The sequence below is a fragment of the Ostrea edulis genome, chromosome 3, assembly GCF_947568905.1.
Source record: "Ostrea edulis chromosome 3, xbOstEdul1.1, whole genome shotgun sequence".
Lineage (NCBI taxonomy): Eukaryota > Metazoa > Mollusca > Bivalvia > Ostreida > Ostreidae > Ostrea > Ostrea edulis.
This window is the reverse complement of record NC_079166.1, coordinates 25,217,493-25,239,123: the sequence shown is the minus strand read 5'-3', so window position 1 is coordinate 25,239,123 and position 21,631 is coordinate 25,217,493. Positions and strand designations below refer to the sequence as shown.

The window sequence follows — 21,631 nt, the reverse complement described above, 5'->3', positions numbered from 1 at the left end:
TCAGCCCTTGGGGGTTGATTTAACGAATGACTTTAATTCTGGGGCTTATTATACGAGTATTACGTGGTTTGGGTCAGTTTACGATTTATAATCCGTGAAACAAATTATGAAAAACAGTAAACTGACCTAAACCAGGTTTTACTCATATAATATGTCCCAGAATTAAGTCATTCTTTATAACTTAATGCAAGAGACAAAGGTACTAACCTTCGTTTGTCAAAATGTACATAAATTTGGAAAAATATAAGTCAACTGAGCCACGCAATGATGCACTTGGCAACAACGACAAAGCGTCTAGCTGTGAAGGCAACCATCTTTAATCTTAGTTCTACGGAGCCTATTTATCAAATTATTGTATCAAAGGTGAAGTTTGTCATAACAGAAAATATGTGTAAACTATGCATGCAATGCATGTTTCGCTGCCCTTTGGAGATCGGCTTTGAAGTCACTCATCTCTGACAGATTGAAAATATACGGGAAATTGCATTGCTTTAGGCCTACACAAAGTAAGTCTTCAAATATCAGAAAATGCAATAATTTGCGGATTTGTGAAAATTTCTACTGCATGAAAACTTACCCTTGCATGCAACGTTGTCGCTAATAGTAAATCTGACACAAGAAAATATCCATAAGGACAAATCGCGATCCACATGTCAATGTGACTAACATTATGTGATCAATGTGACATATGATTTTTTGTTTGCTTTGTTGAAAGGTGGATCAAGGAATGAAACAACAACTCCTTTCCCCCAGTGAGAAATGTATTTCAAAATAAACAGGGCAATGCCTACTTGGTAAATCATTAATTCGAATATAATATCTTTGTTTTAATCTATTAACCAACCATCATACAGAGAAAGATGTTTTACAACAGTGATTTGCTTACAAGTAGATGCTAATTGACAATGAGAAAACAATATGTGTATTAAACCAAAGTATCTTATTGCACACATTGACTTTCTATTCCATAGAAGGCTCAAAACAGTGCTGCTATGTAAATTTAGAGAGAGAAAAAAATAGTGCCGACAGCTGGTTGTCAAGGGGGGTGTGTCCCCATACCAAACCAGGTTATACAAAAATAACCTGCATTCCTCTATTGGAATTTGACCAATCAGAGACTAGAATACAATAAGAATTAAATTATAATGTGAATAAACTCGAATCTTCACTAAACCTAGACAATGCATTACCTCCATGTACATCATGTCCAGGTGTTGTTGCATAACTGTAGCTCTCTTGGGAAAAAATTGCCCCAACTTTTTTACCCAGAGAGCAACAGTTCTGCAGCTAAATTAGGTGTGAATCACAGATTTTTAAAAGAAAAAAATATGTGCATCCAAAATTTCATCTTTATATTTTCATAAAATACAAATTATGAAAGACATTTTAAATAGACAAAGTAATGCATCTCAAGTGCAGACAATAAAAAGTGAATGTTGTTTACTTTTCATTCCATTAAAATGCTCTTTCCCTTCTTGTATACACTGTAATGAATTTGCAATGCCAATTCTCAATAATTTCCGTTTTCCCTTATGATCCTCGCACGTGTCCGAGGGAGACGGCACACGTATTGCGTCCTACACAGCTGCCTTGAACATCGCATCATCACCTGACGTAAGAAACTACCATCACTAATGACGACATTGTATCCTCAGTCCCAGTATTTGATGACGCCGTCCCAGCCACACGTGGCCACTTTCGACGTTTCGTGAGGGTGCCACAACGCCCCAACACACACATCATCGTGGGCTTTGAATTTGTTGTACAGTTTTGTGGTTTTCCAGTCCCAGATATACAATTTACCATCAGCGTCCCCAGAGATCAAGTAGCTGTTGACAAATAAAAAAGCGAATTTATTTGATGTATATATTCGACAAATCAAAACTCTCAAAATAAAATGATACATGTAATTCCCACTCTTCTACAAAAAAATATGACCTAGCTTGGGATTCTCGAAAAAAAATTCCTCTATTTGAGCAGGCATCTGCATTAGTTTTGTTGTTTTTGTGTGTGTAATATTTGCTGTTGTCATTGTAGGAACACAAAACTGAATTACTATCAACATTACCATTTTTCTTAAACCATAACATTGGATCCCAAGGAAAGTAGTGGTTCTTTTGTAGTCAGAATTTTGATGAAGTTACTGTTTATAATGATCCATCTCACCTGTATGATGTGTGTTAATGATCAAATACACATTCATTGTAAACTTTATTGATCATACCTCATATCCGGAGAAAAATCCACTCCACAAGCGTAGCCTGCCACCTGTAAGAAAAACGTAATGAAAGGTAAACTATCGCTATCTTATAGGACATTATTTACCTCTCTGTCTGGTACTCAACTGATGTATAACTGAAGTGACAACATTGTAATGCATTGACTCAGGCTTTATAAAATCCACAAAAAGTATTTGTTACAATCCTAGCATCGCAGATTCTTTGGACAGGCACATTTTCTTATATCTATACAGCTAATCTGGTGATCACATGAAAAACCATTTGTTATTCAACATTACAAAATTATCTCTGGAAGGAACTCCATATCCATACTCTACAGAAACATATACGAAATTCCATATTGATACTCTAACAAGAGGCCCAAGGGCCTAGAATCGCTCTTCTGATAAATTGTACAACCCCACCATTTCTATTCTTAGCCTCTTAGTATTCTAAATCTTTAGTTAAATCCTAAGAATTCAAAAAAAGTAGGTCAATGTGACCTACTTTTTGGTTTACACATTTTGAGAACTCAAGAAATATCAACTGACAAAGTTTGATGATTTTAAGCCAATTAGTATCTGAATATTGAAATATAGCTGTCAAATTCCAATCGTAGGTCATGGTGACCTCCTTTTTGGTCAGCGAACTCCGAACATGCAAGACCCATCAACTGACAAAGTTTGATGACTGTAGGTCAAATAGTATCTGAAATATATAAATATAGCCGTCAAATTCCAAAAGTAGGTCAAGGTGACCTACTTTTTCGTCAACACCCTTCAAACATGCAAGACCCAACAACTGACAAAGTTTGATGACTGTAGGTCAAATAGTATCTGAATTATATAAATATAGCCGTCCAATTCCAAAAGTAGGTCAAGGTGACCTACTTCTTGGTCAACACCCTTTGAACATGCAAGACGCATCAACTGACAAAGTTTGATGACTGTAGGTCAAATAGTATATGAAATATATAAATATAGGTGTCCAATTCCAAAAGCAGGTCAAGTTGACCTACTTTTTGGTCGAAACCCTTCGAACATGCAAGACCCATCAACTGACAAACTTTGATGACTGTAGGTCAAATAGTATCTGAAATATATAAATATAGCCATCAAATTCCAAAAGTAGGTCAAGGTGACCTACTTTTTGGTCGACACACTCCGTAGACTCAAGATACATCAACTGTCAAAGTTTGATGATTGTAGGTCAATTAGTGACTGAAATATATAAATATAACTGTCAAATGCCAAAAGTAGGTCACAGTGACCTACTTTTGGGTCGATACACTCCGAAGACTCAAGATGCATCAACTGACAAAGTTTGATGATTGTAGGTCAAATAGTGTCTGAAATATAGTAATTTAGCTGTCAAATACCAAAAGTAGGTCACGGTGACCTACTTTTTGGTCGACACAAACCGAAGACTGAAGACGCATCAACTGACAAAGTTTGATGATCCTAGGTTTTACAGTGCCCAAAATATGAATCTAAAATTGAAAATGTGAAATTTGAATATTTGCAAAATTCAAAAAGTAGGTCACTGTGACCTACTTTTTTATAAATATGTTTCAAGGCCTCAAGATGCATCAACTTACAAGATTTGATGATTCTAAACCTCTCGGTATTTGAAATGACAACTTAAAATATATCTATAAATGATAAGCCATAAAATTCAGAAAGTAGGTCACGGTGACCTATTTTTCAGTTGACGCATTTCAAGGTCCCGTGATCCACCAACTGACAAGTTTTGATGATCATAGGCTTCAAAGTGTCCAAGATATGCATCAAAATTAATTTTAAAATAAATACCTGCAAAATTCAAAAAGTAGGTCACCGTGACCTACTTTTGAGACAACTTGACACAAGGTCCTAAGATGCATCAAATGTCAAAATTTGATGATCCTAGTCCTTATAATGACTAAAATATCTAAGATTTAAGGAATTTAAAAAAATTTTAAATTTAGGTCAACTTTGAAGTGACCTTGAGACCACGCCCTTTGCCCCAGGGTAATGCCTTGAACAATTTTAATCTATAACATATCCTCATCCTTATGTGTAAGTTTGGTGATAATCTGCCCTGTGGTTCTTGAGAAGAAGATTTTTTAGCAACCACTACTTTTGTTTGTATTTTCCTGATTATCTCCCCTTGTTAAAGGGTCACATCCCTCTATTTAGTATGTATGAAAGCCCTTGGGCCAATGATACCCTGTAACAAATTTGAAAAAAATTGGCCAAGGGGTTCTTGAGTTATAGCCCTTTTTCTAAAAAGTTTACGCACACCGCACAAATGGCCATAGCATTAGCTCTTTGAGCCTTTGGCTCAGAAGAGCTAAAAATGACTCATAATTCCATACCAATACTCCACACAAACACTCAGAATGCTAACACAATCTGGGGTTGTCAAATGTGTGAAAATAATGCACTGATGACAATGGTTTTTGGTATCAATTTAACAACCTTTGAAAAAGAAAATCAACAGACATATTGGAGATATTCACTGGAGAAATTTGCCAGTTGACAGAAGGAACACCTTCCTATACACCCTGTACGTGATCACAGTAAGTCATTTCTCATCGACAATCACAGTAAGTAATTTCTCATCGACAATTTCATCAAATGATGATAAATCTCTGCCATAACAATATACCAATAACTATGCAATTTCAAAATTACCCAATAGTTATTTCCCTTGTTTGAACTCTTGCACAAGGTGAGACACAAAACATGTTTTCGTATTCATGTGGTAGGTACAAATACTTATTGCTGACTTCATATATATTGCCTAAAGGATAATTGCCAGATGTCATGTGACCATCCGAACTGCAGGGGCAAACAAATTTAGTAAGTTTATGAGTATTTGAAAATAAAATAGCTCAAACAAAAATGGATAATCACCATCTTTTTTTGATAAAAGTATCACTAGTGTAGAAAAGGAAATAAAAAATAATTTCATATTTAACTTAATAGCCTAATTTAAACAAGTATTATTCTTGATATGGTCAGTTTAATGTATACCAACTGCTGATATAAACAAAATTTACACTTTCCTAACCGTTATCCTTGTTTACATAACTGTCTATAATACATGTTGTACCCACCTAAGCGTTCAACAGAATACTAAACATACCTCCATCACAAAAGAGCTGATATCTCGGAAGTTGTGTATTGCCTGGATACTTACCATGTGTCCGGTGAATGTCTTTTTCCGCATATATTTAAATCTGTTTAGTACGTTGAAGATGATGATCTTGTTATCCATAGACTGACAGGCAAGCCATTTACCTAAAAAGCAAATCGTAATATAAAATCAGAACCTCATCATCAAAATGTTCTACAAATCTTGCCCTAATATACCATATCCATTTATTCTCCAAATTCATGTACCATAATTCATTGCAATGCGATGTTCTATTAATTACTGGATCTCATTCATGGTCAATCCTCAGGAAAGAGAACCTTTCTATTTGTGCTATTGCTCTTTTACTATTTTCTTAAAGTTTGATATTAACATAAATCTTCACAAAGAGTCTAATATGTGCATTTACAGTGTAAATTATCATCCAGTTGAATGCGACCAATTTTTATGGACTGTCAAGATTTTAAGTTTTGTTGAGATGTTATTTCACACTTATGGTTTCCATACACTTGAAACATAATATTAATTTAATTGTAAATTTCATTGTGATTTGAATTTCATGGGATAGGGTACCCATGAAAATTGAACTCCATGAAATTAAATGATTCCCTGGTATTTCAAAACTATCAGAATACAAAATGAATGTTTAGTTCACTTATAAATACAATCAAAGTACTGAGAGTACTGAGAGATACAGTAAATAAAGACCAGGATGAATGTTTAGTCTACTTTTAAATACAACAAAATGACAGATCGATATAAATAAAGACCATAAGTCTAAATTCTTAAGTCTAAATTTCAAATCCACTTAACTTTTGAAATAATTTGTATAAACAAATAAAATTTTCAGTATATGTTTCCATTTGAATTTTTTATAAATCTGCAGTGTTTTTAAACATCTGTGCTGGATATATCTTAAGATATAAGTAATCAAAATTTTACCTAAGTCTATTTTCAATTTATGGTCTTGGGCCCAGGTCAATAAGTTTCTGTTAATGATTGTGACCGAAGACGTTGGGTTGTTTGTTTCAATGGCTTTATATTGATTTATACACCATTACACTCATGGTTGTTGTTGTGACATCATTATATTTATGGTTTGTATTGATTTTGACACCATTAGACTCACAATATGTGCTGAGTGTGACATCGATACACTTGCAGTTTGTGTTGTATACACTGGATTTACACTTGTGGATCTTGGCTGTGAATTAACTTCTGCCTACTTACCATTCGGTGAAAGCTGCACAGCAGGACAGGAATGCATGCTGGGATCAGCTATGTACTTAAAGTCCACAGGAATATCCCTAGTAAGAAACAGGTCTTGTGTAACTGTTTAAAACCTCCGAATATTAAATGAAGATTAAAATATGTCCACTTCCACCAAACAAACACTACTTACCATTCCCAGACTCGTAGACTTTTATCGTCTGAGGTGGACACGAATCGCCTGTTCTGATCCACAAACGTGATGGTGTTCACCGCTCCTAAATGTCTGTCATACTCCTGCACAATCTCGCCAGACCGAGTGTCCCACTGTTATCAGAAGAAATGTGTAAGCTTAGAGTTATTTACTTACTCCAACAAGACTGAATGTCCCACTGTTATCAGAAGAAATGTGTAAGCTTAGAGTTATTTACGTACTCCAACAAGACCGAATGTCCCACTGTTATCAGAAGAAATGTGTAACTTAGAGTTATTTACTCCGACAGTGTAAGAAATGTGTGTAAGGATATAGCATGTCTTATTGTTTTCAGAATCATTGATTGTATATTATTTGACATCCCACTCTTGAATTTCTCGCTCAACCATTGCTGATGAAGGGCTGCAAAATTTAGTCCTATGCTCGACACTTATGGCCTTTTAGCAGGGAGGGATCTTTATCATGCCACACCTGATGTGACACGGCGCCTTACTTTTTGCGGTTTCGTCCAAAGGACTGCCCCATTTAGTTGTCTCTTACAATAAGCAAGGGATACTGAGGACCTATTCTAACCCGGATCCCCACAGGTTGCAGTTTGTATTGAAATTACAGGGTGTTGGGGGAAGTGTAGAGGTTGTGTTTTCACTTTTTACTGCTGTGACCCAAGTTTGATCCCCGTGATCGGCAGTGGTGAGAGGGTATGGCACGTGATCGGCAGTGGTGAGAGGGTATGGTGGTCACCCGCTCGGACACGTGATCGGCAGTGGTGAGAGGGTATGGTGGTCACCCGCTTGGACACGTGGGTTTCCCCCATGTACTCCTTTTTTCTCCCACATAATGACCCCAAGCACCAAGATTCTTGCATCAAAGGACCCCACTGGAAATAAGCTTTGGATTTTTCATGGGTTATCCTTGGCATTTATGTGTATAATTGCATGTAAGTATATTTGTATGTACCGTTATCTATATACAGAATAAACAATTCAATTCTTTATTATGTATTTCAATTTTACAAAAAGCTACACCCCTCCCACCATAAAACATCATTAATTGTTAAAATTTGACAGCAACATGGTTTTCAAGTTCAGGCAATTAACTTTCCTTTCTTTTGTTTAATTCAATGAATCAGAAGCATAAACCTCAAATTGAAGTCACTTACACAGACAATCTTTTTATCTGACGTTCCTGCCACAAACAAATGCTGTTTGTCTTCCTCTGGGTGGTACTTAATGCAGTAGGGCACCTTGCGACTAGTAAAGCGAGACTTGCATTCACCTGTACATATAAACATAACAATATACACACTCTTATCATCAACATACAAGCACAGCGAAACCCGTCTAATCTGGATACTATAGGGGATAAATTTAGTTTTAGATTAGACAGGATGTTGGATTGCACAGTGGAAAAAAAATTGGCAGTTAGGAATGAAAATAAAGTCAGAATTCAGAGTGTCATGGAGTTCAAAGGTGTCAGATAAGATGGATCTAACGGTATATACTATATATATAATGTACATCAATCCGCCTTTTATTCAGGTCACGACCATGCAGTGCAGACTTACCTGTCTCTGTGTCCCACAGTTTGATGTACCTGTCATACCCACAGCTGAGGAACTCGCTCCCTGAGTTGTTGAAGGTGATGTCCCTCACTGCCTGTTTGTGGCCGTTATAGGTCTGTATGCACCGTCTCTCATTGTACACCTCCCAGATCTAAACAACACCCCAATACTTCTTAAGTTAACTTTCAGTACACTGTTTAATGAAAATAAAACACATGTAATAGCCTTAAGGGTATTCAAGCATTGATATAATCATACAATTTCCTTTCAAACACATATTTTCTATTTTTACCTGGTGGAGTATGAATACCTGTTTGACAAGTTTTCCTGTGGCAGGAAATGGCTATATGGCTTTAAATGTAGTGAGGTCTTTGTATTTTGTCATTCGAGCTTAAGTCTGTGTGCATTTCACTCACAATACACACACCCCACCCCAGGTTTTGAGTTGGGTACACTGTATAATTGTTTTTAGTAAAGGTAAAGCATTGAATGTTGAGCAATGTTATCAATAAAATGTGCAGGAGCTGCCACCCATAATATTGGTGTTTCTGTTATGATTTTTGATTTTGAATAAGGATATAAATAATTTACGTTCGGTTGAGATTGGTAGAACATAATGTTCAATTCAAATACTTGATTCAACTTTCAATAAAAAATTATGAATTCCTGGGAATCTTGGTTTGATACACAATATGCCCCCACCCTCTCTCCTTCAGAGAGGTATATGATTAACAGTTTACATGAATCACCTTAATTTTGCAGTCCATGCTGCAGGACAACAGAAGATGAGCAGACAAAGGAAACCAACGAATCGCTGAAACCCCCTTGGTGTGCCCCGTCCAGGTGTGAATCTGTTTCTTGGGCAGGAAGCATTTTTCTGGTGGATGTTCCGACTTGAGGTTGATCCCGACATCTTGAGGGATGTGTAAGAATGATCTCCCTTGATAGTCGTAGGCATCTTTGACTGAAATTGAATGCAAAATCAAAAATTGCCAAATTAAGGAACAATTACAAAGTGCTCACAAAGAATTGCACTTATCTGCATTAAAATAATCTGTAATTTATAGAGAATATTGAGTGATATGAACTTATGACTTACAACATATTTAAAACAACAGTGATTTTTTTACTGCTCTTTATCATGTACAGTGAAAACTGCCTAATCCGACGCCTGTGCAATCCTTTTCTCTGGGCATTCCAACCCATATTTTCATTCTCAACTTCATATTTTCATTGTTTTCTTTTACACTGTCTAATCCAACACAATGTGTATACTGACAAAAAAAATTAGTCTCCCAGTGTATGTCAAATTAGACAGGTTTCATGGTAGTTAATAATTATATTGATTCTGCACTGTGAGATATTGATGACATCACAATAGCTGATATCAACGACCAGTCCAAAAAACCCATATCACATATCAGACCAGCATGCAAAAATGCATATCAATTCAAGAGCATGTGTTAGTTTACAGAGGCTCAGAATCAAATTGATTAGCTATCTGACAATGTTCTATATCCCTTATAGGCTCAGAATCAAATTGATTAGCTATCTGAAAATGTTCTAAATCCCCTTATGTCTATGTCATATTTGTATAACCTGTATGTGATAAATACAATACCATTATGTAAAACCCAATATCAGATTTTAAAAAATCCCTCCTTATAATCACTATATTTTATGTAAATATTTAAGCATATGATAAATAGAATAGCATACGCCCAAGGACTGATATGGGGCCACCTGGGCTGATATGAAATACGATATGAATCTTAACATGTAATATTCTCCATATATTGTATAATGGGTACAAGCAGATTCTCCAATCTCCATAATCTTTTTTTTTTCCATCAGTCTTTTAAAGCTTGCTTTAAGGTAACTCACTACATCAAGACTTGCACATTTTATGACACTTTGTTACAAGATGGCAACTCAAATGTTTTGTGAAATTACATGTATCAATTGATTCATTTGTATATCTACATAGCTCAGTGAATAAGGCATCGGGATACTTTACCACAGATCTCGCGCTCAAATCTGCCAGTGTCTTTTGTTTATTTTTTTGTTTAAAAACTCATGTTTTTTCTCTCAAGAATTACATATTTTTTGCCTTTTGACCTACTTACTTCTTACATATCATCATATCTTTCATGAGTAAATCAATTATTTTTATTCGGGTTTTTTTCTCTAAGATATGTGATGAGTTAACCAGATGCTTCATTTATCCATATGATTTAGACTGGAATCAAAGAGTCCAGATTTTTGAGACTGGATTATATGTATGTATATTGAGTGATTCATAATCCAGATTTCTGAGACAGGATAATACATTAAGTAATTCATTGTCCGGATTTCTGAGACAGGATAATTAATACATTGAGTACTTCATAGTCCGGATTTCTGAGACAGGATAATACATGGAGTAATTCACTGTCTGGATTTCTGAGACTGGATTACACATTGAGTAATTCATAGTCCAGATTTCTGAGACTGGATTATACATTGAGTAATTCATAGTCTGGATTTCTGAGACTGGATTATACATTGAGTAATTCATAGTCCAGATTTCTGAGACTGGATAATACATTGGGTAATTCATGGTCCAGATTTCTGAGACTGGATTATACATTGAGTAATTCTTAGTCCGGATTTCTGAGACTGAATAATACATTGGGTAATTCATGGTCCGGATTTCTGAGACTGGATAATACAGAGAGTAATTCATACTGTGAAGAGTGGTCTTCTCATCAGCACTTTTCTCCTCAGTTTGTTTTGTAGCTTTACTTCTTTTGGCTAAAATTTCATCTAGTTCCTTCTTCTCTTCCTACAAAATCAAAAACAAACCTGATTCAGGTTCTCATAGCATATAACCTTCTCAAGTTATCTGACATAGAAAATGTGAGTTAAAGTAAAGTGCCAACGATTTTTATACAGAAACATTGTTAATGTAAAGAATTTTCCGTCTTACTTCATTTGGTTTCATCACTGTTTTTTCATCTAAAAATTTGCCCCAAGGTCCTAAATATCCCTCAATATCCCCAGGGTCGTCATTTCGATGTCGTTTCCTTTTATCCTCAGGCCTTTTCTTTGCAGATTCAAAAACGCTTTTACCTAATGAAAATAAAAAAAGCAGATTTTTTTTTAATCAACAGATACACTTCTACAATAAATGAAATCATTTTTTACATTCATAAAATTTGAATATACCAAACATGGATGTAGTGAATTTACTCAGCATGTCTCAAACATTCACTACATCATTCATTATAACTAAAACGGCCTTCATGTAGTACCGTAAATTCCTTATTTTAAGTGAGTACATGATATCGTGAAATGCCTCATCGTCAAATCACGTGATCATAAATTAGCAAGTGGTCTATTGATCAAGAGTTTTCACGTAATTATGCGATAATCAATTCCTCGTGTATAGTTCTTACAAAATTCAGAGTAAAAACAAAAAACAAAAAAAAAAACTAAACATGTATGATATAACAACAAGGGTTCTGTAAGACAATGAGTGTTCACAAACTTTTTCTATGAAGTCTCCGTAGTGACCTTGACCTTTTGACCCCAAAATCAATAAGGTTCTTCCTCTCTTGATAACAAAGCTACATGTCAAGTATCAAATCGATTAATCTAAAAATGTGGCCTGTAGAGTGTCTACAAGCTTTTCCTATGAAGTATCCTAGTGACCTTGACCTTTTGACCACCCAAATCAAAGAGTTCTTCTTCTCTTGATCAAAAATTGTGGCCTGTAGAATGTCTACAAGCTCAGCATTACACACACACACTCTCTGTATACTTACCCACACACGAATGGTCCCACTACCATATCTCCTCTCACAATGAATTACGAGGGGATAACAATGATAATGAAACTTTTTTGTGTCTGGGAAATGACCTACACTTTGTTCCTCTTTCATGGAGATAAAAGGCCATCTACTATGTACTTACCTTTATATTCATCATTAGCAGATTCATCCCCCACCATCACTGGTTCTGCTACTATGCTGTTTCCCTCCGAGGGATCCATAGCATATCCTGAATAGAAAAATGAATAATTACTACTCCCTCCGAGGGATCCATAGCATATCTTGTACAGAAAATGAATAATTACTACTCCCTTCAAGGAATCCATAGCATATATCCTGTATAGAAAAATTAATAATTACTACTCTCTCCAAGGGATCCATAATATATCCTGTGAAGAAAAATTAATGATTACTACTGTACTTCCTCCAAGGGATCATCCCATGGTATATCCCATATAGAAAAATGAATAATAATTACTCCTTCCAAGGGATCCATGCAGTGAAAACATGAATAATTACTACTCCTTCCAGGAGATCCATAGTAAATCCTGGATAGAAAAATGAATAACTACTACTCCCTCCAAGGGATCTATGAGTATATCTTGTACAGAAAAATGAGTAATCACTACTCCCTCCAAGGGATCCATAGTATATCCTGTACAAAAAATAATAACTACTACTCCCTCCAAGGGATCCATGGTATATATATAATTACTAATCCCTCCATGGGATCCATATGATATCCTGTGCAGAAAAATTAATAATACGTCAAATTTTAAATAATTAGTAAAGATAATTTATCCAGTCTCAAAATAATCTGAGCACAACAGAAAATGTATTCCTAAACTTTGCCAAAGATTTTCAGGCATATTGCAGAAAAAGAATTTGACTTAACTAAAGTTCTACTGAAAAAAGGCAAATCTGACCGAAAATATAAAACTCAGCATACCATAATTAAACTACAGTTCTACTGAAACAGTAAATCTGACAGAAAATATAAAACTCAGCATACCTTAATTAAACTACAGTTCTACTGAAACAGAGTAAATCTGACAGAAAATATAAAACTCAGCATACCTTAATTAAATTACAGTTCTACTGAAACAGAGTAAATCTGACCGAAAATATAAAACTCAGCATACCATAATTAAACTACAGTTCTACTGAAACAGAGTAAATCTGACAGAAAATATAAAACTCAGCATACCTTAATTAAACTACAGTTCTACTGAAACAGAGTAAATCTGACAGAAAATATAAAACTCTGCATACCGTAACTATGAAATGTTCTTCTCTGGTTTTCAAACTCAAAGTTACTGACATGGGCTGCCTCAGCAAACCCTGAGAGTGTGTTCCTTGTGGCCTGCATTTGTCGGGTTTTAAATGGATTGGCAGGTCCCACCTGTTTAAAAAACAGTCACAGAACTTTAGGAACTCTTCATAACTTTCACAGATTTCTTGTGCATAAAATCAAAATTCATATTCATTTCTGTGTCAAACTCAACGGTCAAGATAACAAGGTCAAAGATCATATTAGAAATGTAAGGCCTTATCATAAAGAATCTATAATATGCAAATTATGAAAGCCGTATCTTATATAGTTCAGAAGATTTAATAAAGTTTTCTTAAAAGTAGGTCAAACATCAAGGTCACAAGGTTAAAAAATTGGTACCACATAAAAAGGTCTTGCCACAAGAAATAAACTGTATATGAAAACCCTATCACTATAAGTTTTGAGCAAGGTTCAAATTTCAGACAGACAGGAAAAAACAATATGCCCTCATCTATACTCGCAGGGACATTAAAAGAATACACACATTTTGAAACAGTTGCATTTAGATATGATTTAGTGTGGCCTTACAACTCTTGAAAAGAATTTGTTGAAATTAATTTCCTGTATATTCCCAAATAAAATATGGCTGAACACTGTCCCTGGGGCCCTGAATTTTGAACTGATGATGCTTGCATATATCAATATGACTAATCATGGTCCAACTCTTGTTGAGTCAGAAATAAAATTTTTTAATTAATCCTATAAATTCCAGTATAAATCGTTCATCCTCTATTGTGGCATCCATATTCAGGGAGCCACAATATGAACATACGTGAATCTGCACTACCTGGAGATGCTTGCGAGAATTAGATTTTAAGATACTTTCCCTAGATATTGAAAGACGAAAAGAAGATGTATTAAGTCTGTATAGTTCTGTTTAAGTTTCGGTCCTGCCACTTGGCTTGGGAGGAGGGGGGGGGGGGGGGGGGGGGGGGGGCAGAACCTTCAAATTTTTTTTTTTATCTTCATGCAATATTGTTACATGCCAATTTGAGTGAAAATTATTGGCTATTAGTATTTGAGAGGTAGTTGACAGTGTTCAAATGTTAATCTACAAAACAAAAAGAAAGACAAAAAAAAAAAAAATGATTGCTTTGCAACAACAGATAATAATTTATTGTATTTAGCTAAAGTTAGCTCCCTTTAGAGATTTTTGAAAACTGTTGGTCCATCAAGTTTTCCTTTATAATACTACATTTCATTGTTAGGATTGGAAAATCTATTCAAATGCCCAGGATCTAGCTGCATGAAGGATAATTAACTTTAACTAGCAGTTACTTTGCCATTAACTCTTACATTCATATAGTATCAACTAGGTGTTAACTGTCACTTAAACTGTAATAATCAACTAGGTGTTAATTGTCACTTAAACTTTAATAATCAACTAGGTGTTAATTGTCACTTAAACTTTAATAATCAACTAGGTGTCAACTGTCACTTAAACTTTAATAATCAACTAGGTATTAACTGTCACTTAAACTTTAATAATCAACTTTTGTGCAAATAAGCCCTACATGCTAGAATCAGATTTTAAAAACTCTGTGGAATGACCAGACTGTCTGACAGAAAGGTAACCAAACGTCGAAAGTCCCTTCTGAGGTTGACTAGACAGTAAACCAGTGACATTGGTTTTACCTGTGATATGATATTGTTATTGGTTTCACCTGTGACATGATTTTGTTATTGGTTTCACCTGTGACATGATATTGTTATTGGTTTTACCTGTGACATGGTTTTGTTATTGGTTTTACCTGTGGTGCATACAGTTCATCATACTTTGGATTGTAAGTTACTTCTTTCACAGAATGTCCAATGTGTCTTTTCTGTTCTATATCTTCCTGAAATGAAATATACAAAAACTTTAGAAAGAAAAATAAGCAAGATTTATTAATCAAAGAAACAGTGCATGCAAATTATGCACAATTTAAACATATAAGCAGAGGAAAAATTTTGTTTTCTAATTGAAGTTCAAAATAGAAAATTGTCCTATATATACATGCTGTATTAACTGCCAAGCCTGTCCCCACTCATGAAAAATTCTAATTGTAGATTATCTAAATGCATAGTTAGTTTTCAAGTTTGATGCCTAACTGGCTGATTAAATAATTCATTAAGCCTGTTAAAAAGGAAGATCCCAAATAATGGAAATAACAACAAAACAAAAAACAAATGAACTAACTGTTCAGCAGCAGTGAAGAATGGACCAGTTTTGGTTTGGAAAGAGAACATGTATAACAATAGAGATGATAACATATATGTAATTCAGCAATTTCTCTAGTGTTTGTTTTTATTGGTCCTCTCTTCTCCTGGCTGAACCTATTTTATTGTTCTAGCTGCTTGTTGGTAAATTATGTTTTAAGAACTCTATTTACTCAACATACGGTTCCTCACTTAATTCATAAAATCAGTAAAAGAATAAAATTAATATGGAACTGACCGGTGTAGATCACCCCCAGTGTCAACCCTATAAAATGTATATATGATTTCTATTTCTCCGAGTTGAAACAACTAAGAAAATTTGAAATAATTTTCGTCGTACGATCATACCTCAGTCTTCGACGTTAACCGGTGGCCCGATGCCAGTAAAATTGGGATCGGGCTTCTACAAATATTTAACCCAGGAGTCTGACGGGCCTGTAAATGTTTTATTGTATGTGTTGTATATATTACAAATAAAGCGTGAGATTAACTCAGACTTTCGCATCGATCATTTTTCAACCATGCTGTCTTTTCTGAAGTATAGGGAGGCACGGGCACTGGAAGTTAATGTAAATATACATGTATAGTATGTGCATGTATAAAAAATACATGCACATACTATATATTTACATTAACTTCCAGTGCCCATGTAGGGAGGGGGGTCGTCCGTGAAATTCAAAACCTCACATTAAGCGTATTTAGCAATCACAACCATCAGATCCAAATAAAGAAAAACGGTCGCACAAGCCAAGGAGAAAAGAGAACGAAAATCCATGCCCCATTGGACCAAGGGTGGGCCTTTGCTAAGATCTAATTCTTGAGAAAACAAAATGTTTTGTACGTGGTGATTACAAAACAAAGCAGATTCTGAACAGGAGCTGCTGATGTCATCTGCGAGATTAATATTTTTGAAAAATAAGATATGTAATCCTTTTAATGTCAGTTGTATATTTTCCTACAGTAGAACATACATGTATCTATAGTGTAGAATCAGCATGCAACACCTTGCAAATGACAAGTGGTCAAATTAGATAAAATATTTTGGGCCATTAAAATATTGTTCGGGCTTGCAAAATTATTATACTGGGAGGCCCGAAGGGCCTGTGCTTCACAAAGTTTTTCGTGAAGACTGATACCTTTGTCGCTATAAACATGATTTCTATTTCTCCGAGAGTTTCAACTAAGGAAATTCGAAATAATTTTCGTCATACGATCGTACCTTTGTCGCTATAGCCGGGGCAGCGTTTAAAGCTACTGTGGTTATGGACTTCTTATCAGAATCAAGTGGCTTAAGATGGGCATTGAAATCATCTGATGACGTTGGCTTATCATCTTCTGTGTCACTAGAATCGCTGTAGTAATTCTGAATCGTCAACATGATTTCGTTTTTCGTTTTTGAGACATTTGAGCAAATCTCGCACTTTACTTCCGGTTATGAATTCTCGTTCAAGGAACGAGAAATTTCGAGATATCGCCATTTTCTGTTGACTTCCCGTAGTATTCGCAAAGATAAAGATGATTGACTGATATGATATTTACATTAATACTATGGCTAGACCACACATGAAAGTGTAAGCAAGTAAGTGATACACTTGATTTAAAGGTAAATTAATTTTTCTATACAAGCAATTCATGGTGTATTGTAGATAATTTAGCAAAATCTCGGGGTGTGCCCTAAGATTTCTGCTTTTTTGCTGGTGTAAATTGGCATTCAGTTACAGTACTTAGTTACTTCATTCGAACTATAGTATATTGCATGCAACTTGAATTTATGGCAAAGTTTTGTACCTGAGATCAAATATCAGAGATGTTGACAGACTGATGGACATAAAATATGTGCCAAGGCTTAATAAAGTTAATGAGTATGTCACGAACTGTCATTTCTGACATTGAATTTGATTGACCAGACTTCAATGGATGCAAACTTTACCAAATTTGAAGTGCAATATACACAATTACCGTAGCTCAGCTCAGTTTAATGACTCATGAATATTGAAATGTGTAGAACTTTTTTGACAGCCAGTAATTTGATCCTGCATTCAGCAAAGATTTTGTCTATGAATATATTTCATAAAAAATGAGGGTGCATGAAAAGCAGTCTTCCGCTAATCCTGGACGAGTTAAAATTGGCTCAGAATGAATGAGTGCCATTATGCACTCATCCCCTGTTAATTCAGTGATTCATTTTGATAATGGTTTTCATGTGAACCCTCATGAAAATTATAACAATGAGTCCCAAGTTTAAATCAATGAGTTCAAACAATAGTCATATCTAACCTTTCAAATTTTCTTGGCCTCTACCAGGTTGGCAACACTTCCCCTATAAAGAGATATTCTCGCAAAAACGCGATTATCCCTCTTTAACGAGAGTAAATATCCAGATTCCCGTACAACTGAGAAAAACACCCATGGAGTACATTTCTTCTTGTTTCACATGAAAAGAAGAAAGTGCTAAAATATGTGAAACAAAAACACTCATGATGTGTGTTCATGGATTTCAGCCTCCTTCCCTCTTGTGCAGCAACATTGATATGGAATTTCTTTACTGTGTTGTAAATTTTTTAAACAACTCACACCATGCAGAGTGTGTGTCGGACTTATTCAATTTGCTATTATTTTCAATAAAGACACCAAAACACCTGTTTAAGGTAATGTTTACTTTCTTGCTAAAGAGGAATAATTGAATTTTAGCGAGAATATCTTGCTATAGGGGAAGTGTTCTCAAACTGTCTGATGGATCGACGTTTGACTTTGACGACTTGATATTTGTTTTTTCCTTGCGCTGTTGTGTTATTATTTGTGTCACTCTTGTAAAAATGTACAGGCTGCAAATTTTTTTTTTTTAAATATTGGGATTGCCTCAGTGTTAAAACCAAGCAATTTGGCAAATTAAGGCCCCTGACATGCTCCCAGTGTGATTAAACACAGACCGATTCTGAACAGCAACTCATTTTAATTTGTTTATACTGCTTTTCCATTATGACATACAAGTTCAAGTTACAACGTTACACAGACCTAGAAGACTGCATAACAATGTTGGTACACGGTTGCTCAATATCACACAGTTTGTATTAAATGCTTCTTTACTTAGTGGGAGCATGGTAAAAGGGTAACTATATTGACCAGTAAGATCTCGACTGTGCTGCGCTTTAACTACGTCCTGGGCATCTCACCATGATGCTTCCATGCTGCTATATGATTATGGCGATTCTATCCCGCTCTTAATACGACTTTACCCTGCACTTAAATAAGACTTTATCCCGCTCTTAAATACATCAACTTTATCCCGCTCTTAATACGACTTTACCCTGCACTTAAATAAGACTTTATCCCGCTCTTAAATACATCAACTTTATCCCGCTCTTAATACGACTTTACCCTGCACTTAAATAAGACTTTATCCCGCTATTAAATACATCAACTTTCTCCCGCTCTTGATACGACTTTATCCTGCTCTTAATACGACTTTACCCCGCTCTTAATACGACTTTACCCTACTTCTTGTGTTTGCCATGATCCCGTTAGGCAGATATTGCTTGCTTGGAACATTTTCAAAGTAATCTTGGCAAGAGCATAGTGGTAAGGGTGGGTTTTTTTTGGGGGGGGGGGGGTATTGATATCAAGCGCCTGGGTCTTTCTAATTGAGAAAAATAGCATCATTTGCTTGAAATTAAGAAAGACGATTTATGCAAAGAAATGCTTAAAAAGTTAACCAGTGCATTAATGTATAATTGTTCCTTATGACTTTCAATTTGGTCAAACCTTACCTCATTTAAATACATCATGACCAAAGAAATTAGGATTTATACTCAACAGAAACACAATTTATGGGTCTATGAAGGAGATTTATGAACAATAAGGTTACCCTGCTTTGATTTTCATTATTTGGGAATTTGAAAAGAAAGATACCTGCTGGGAATGAGGCCTTATTTCGGCCCTCTACAGACTCTGGAGGTTCTTGATAATGGAAGATCCTATCCCAATCATACTGTGCTTATGAATTCTCTCACGTTGTGCCACATTTTCTTCCATATTTTGATTGTAGTAGAAGTGGCATTTGTGACTGGAAGAGGGGGGGGGGGGGGGTATTAATTGTGAATTTTATTTTCTCACCTTGATTTAAAATGGCATGTTTTCAATGATCGATTAAATTTTATTTCTTGAACTATTCCAAGAAACTGTGTACTATAAAATTCTGATTTTTCACATATGGTAATTAATGCTCATTTTTGTACTAAATTCAGAATCAAACAATAATTTTTCCATTTCATTAAAAAAAGTGTTGTACTGTGACATCATGATCAACATTTCAGTATGATGTAATTTTATAAGATGTTATTTGTTGAATTTGGTTTATCACTGTTGTATGTTGTACATAGAGGAATATGTTTTATTTTATCATGTTTATTGCAAGTTCTCTCTCAGAAACCCACCAGGGGTCTAATAATATGTTTAATAATTTATATCTTCTGAATTTCTTGTGCAAGTGAGGGGTATCTCTAGCCTCAGCATTAAGTGTTTGTATAAAAGTTCAAAATGACATTTCTCTCATGCAAGACTTGACAATCAGAATCAAAATCATTGGTGTGACATCACTGTCTATATGCTTGTAATATCGATGTCGTAATGTGTACGACAATCACTAGATAGATCTGGGGAAAATGAATTCAACATGATTTTTTTTTTCTCTTTGCTGCACTCACTACTGTGAAAATACTGCTGCAAACAAATTTAATTCTTCAGTATTAAAAAAGATATATTATCGTTGCATTTTTAATCAAAAGACATTTGGACATTGCGAATTATCTGGTAAAAGTTTGGTTGCATTTGCACAAGTGCCCTAGGGTTCTGGGATGTAACCCCACTCAGTAAAAGGCAATTATTTGATGACAATAATTTTTAGAAGGGAGCACATTCCTGAATTCAGGTACTGCAGAATCTCTCACCGTTTCAAATTCTATTCCTGAATTCAGGTACTGCAGAATCTCTCACAGTTTCTAATTCTCTAATGACAGTCTTCACGAAAACATTTAAAACTTGCTGGCCAGTCGGACCAGTGAACTGTCTGAATTTACTGGCCCACAGTGAAATTTACTGGCCCCCAAAATTTCCATAGTACATGTTTATCACGTACATTATGGAATGCATTGTAAAACTGTACAATTAATTTACTGAAACTATGCTTATTACTCATATTCATATCCACCCTAAGACATCCTTTCTGTCGATACCAGAAAAACAACACTGTACATGGTATTTTGTCTCTTTCTTCACCCGCAAACAACAAATTCACGTATTTTTCACAAACATGAAAACAACCCAAGTGCACCTTCGGAAGTAGCCTTCTCTACCAACATCAAATGTAAAGGATTGATTAATTCTATAAACTATAGAAATTGCATAAAATCAGAGATAGCTGCAATTGACGAAGTTTATTTCAATTTGACAATGCAATAAAGCAGCAGTTACCGGTGTGCAGTGCGATACAGAACGCGGCCATTTTTGTTGTTTCAATAAGTTGTTCGTTGAATATTCACGTGATCAACGTACAAGTTATCTGGACAATTACAAGTATAGACATAGTTATCGTTCTTTACTTTAAAACGATGTCAAAACAATTTATGCTCTATTTATTGATTCATTTTTATTTTGATGGTAATTTAAGTAAATAAGACGTTTAGAATATCTAAATCCAACGTTATATTCAATGTGACTTACAAAAAGTCTACAAGCCCATCGGACTTCCTGATTTTTTAATTTCACTGACCCGACCCTAAAATTCACTGGCCTCAGTCTTCGGACCACTGAGTTGTCGTGAAGACTGTAATGATGTCTTTTTAAGAGTTTGAATTCAGTAGCATTTTAAGATGTATGATGCTGCGTCGCAGTGATAGGAATACACTTAGATGTGTGACAAACTTTGAATAAAACATTCAACTGCTGAGA

The 21,631-nt window shown here is 35.1% G+C and overlaps 2 protein-coding genes across 3 annotated transcripts in view; one reads left to right on the top strand and one right to left on the bottom strand.

The window, feature by feature from the left end:
- Window positions 1-1,337: 1,337 nt before the first annotated feature.
- Window positions 1,338-17,126, bottom strand: LOC125673934 (pre-mRNA-processing factor 17-like). Its single transcript, XM_048910894.2, has 14 exons — window positions 16,905-17,126; window positions 15,238-15,324; window positions 13,426-13,555; window positions 12,296-12,382; window positions 11,310-11,452; window positions 11,069-11,165; window positions 9,091-9,305; window positions 8,345-8,492; window positions 7,940-8,055; window positions 6,760-6,893; window positions 6,588-6,664; window positions 5,403-5,503; window positions 2,225-2,268; window positions 1,338-1,829 (listed from the first exon to the last, which is right to left on the bottom strand). Exons 1-14 carry the CDS (start codon window positions 17,061-17,063, stop codon window positions 1,652-1,654), a joined length of 1,716 nt encoding a protein of 571 aa, XP_048766851.2. The 5' UTR covers window positions 17,064-17,126; the 3' UTR covers window positions 1,338-1,651.
- The window catches only part of LOC125673935 (actin-binding protein WASF2-like), a 17,554-nt gene continuing 13,049 nt past the window's right edge, over window positions 17,127-21,631 (top strand). Inside the window, exon 1 of one of the 2 annotated variants that reach the window (XM_048910895.2) lies at window positions 17,127-17,264. The gene's annotated coding sequence lies outside the window, so the exon portion shown is untranslated. The remainder of the gene's footprint in view (window positions 17,265-21,631) is intronic. The other variant, XM_048910898.2, reaches the window with a different exon arrangement.

What these genes read in the sequence shown, in the direction of transcription:
- LOC125673934 (XM_048910894.2), bottom strand. Translation starts at nt 17,063, where the DNA reads ATGTTGACGATTCAGAATTACTACAGCGATTCTAGTGACACAGAAGAT. An exon ending in AGTCTACGAGTCTGGGAATG is followed by an intron (nt 6,665 to 6,759) that starts GTAAGTAGTGTT and finishes GTTTCTTACTAG; the next exon opens with GGATATTCCTGTGGACTTTA. An exon ending in TGTGCAGCTTTCACCGAATG is followed by an intron (nt 5,504 to 6,587) that starts GTAAGTAGGCAG and finishes TTTGCTTTTTAG; the next exon opens with GTAAATGGCTTGCCTGTCAG.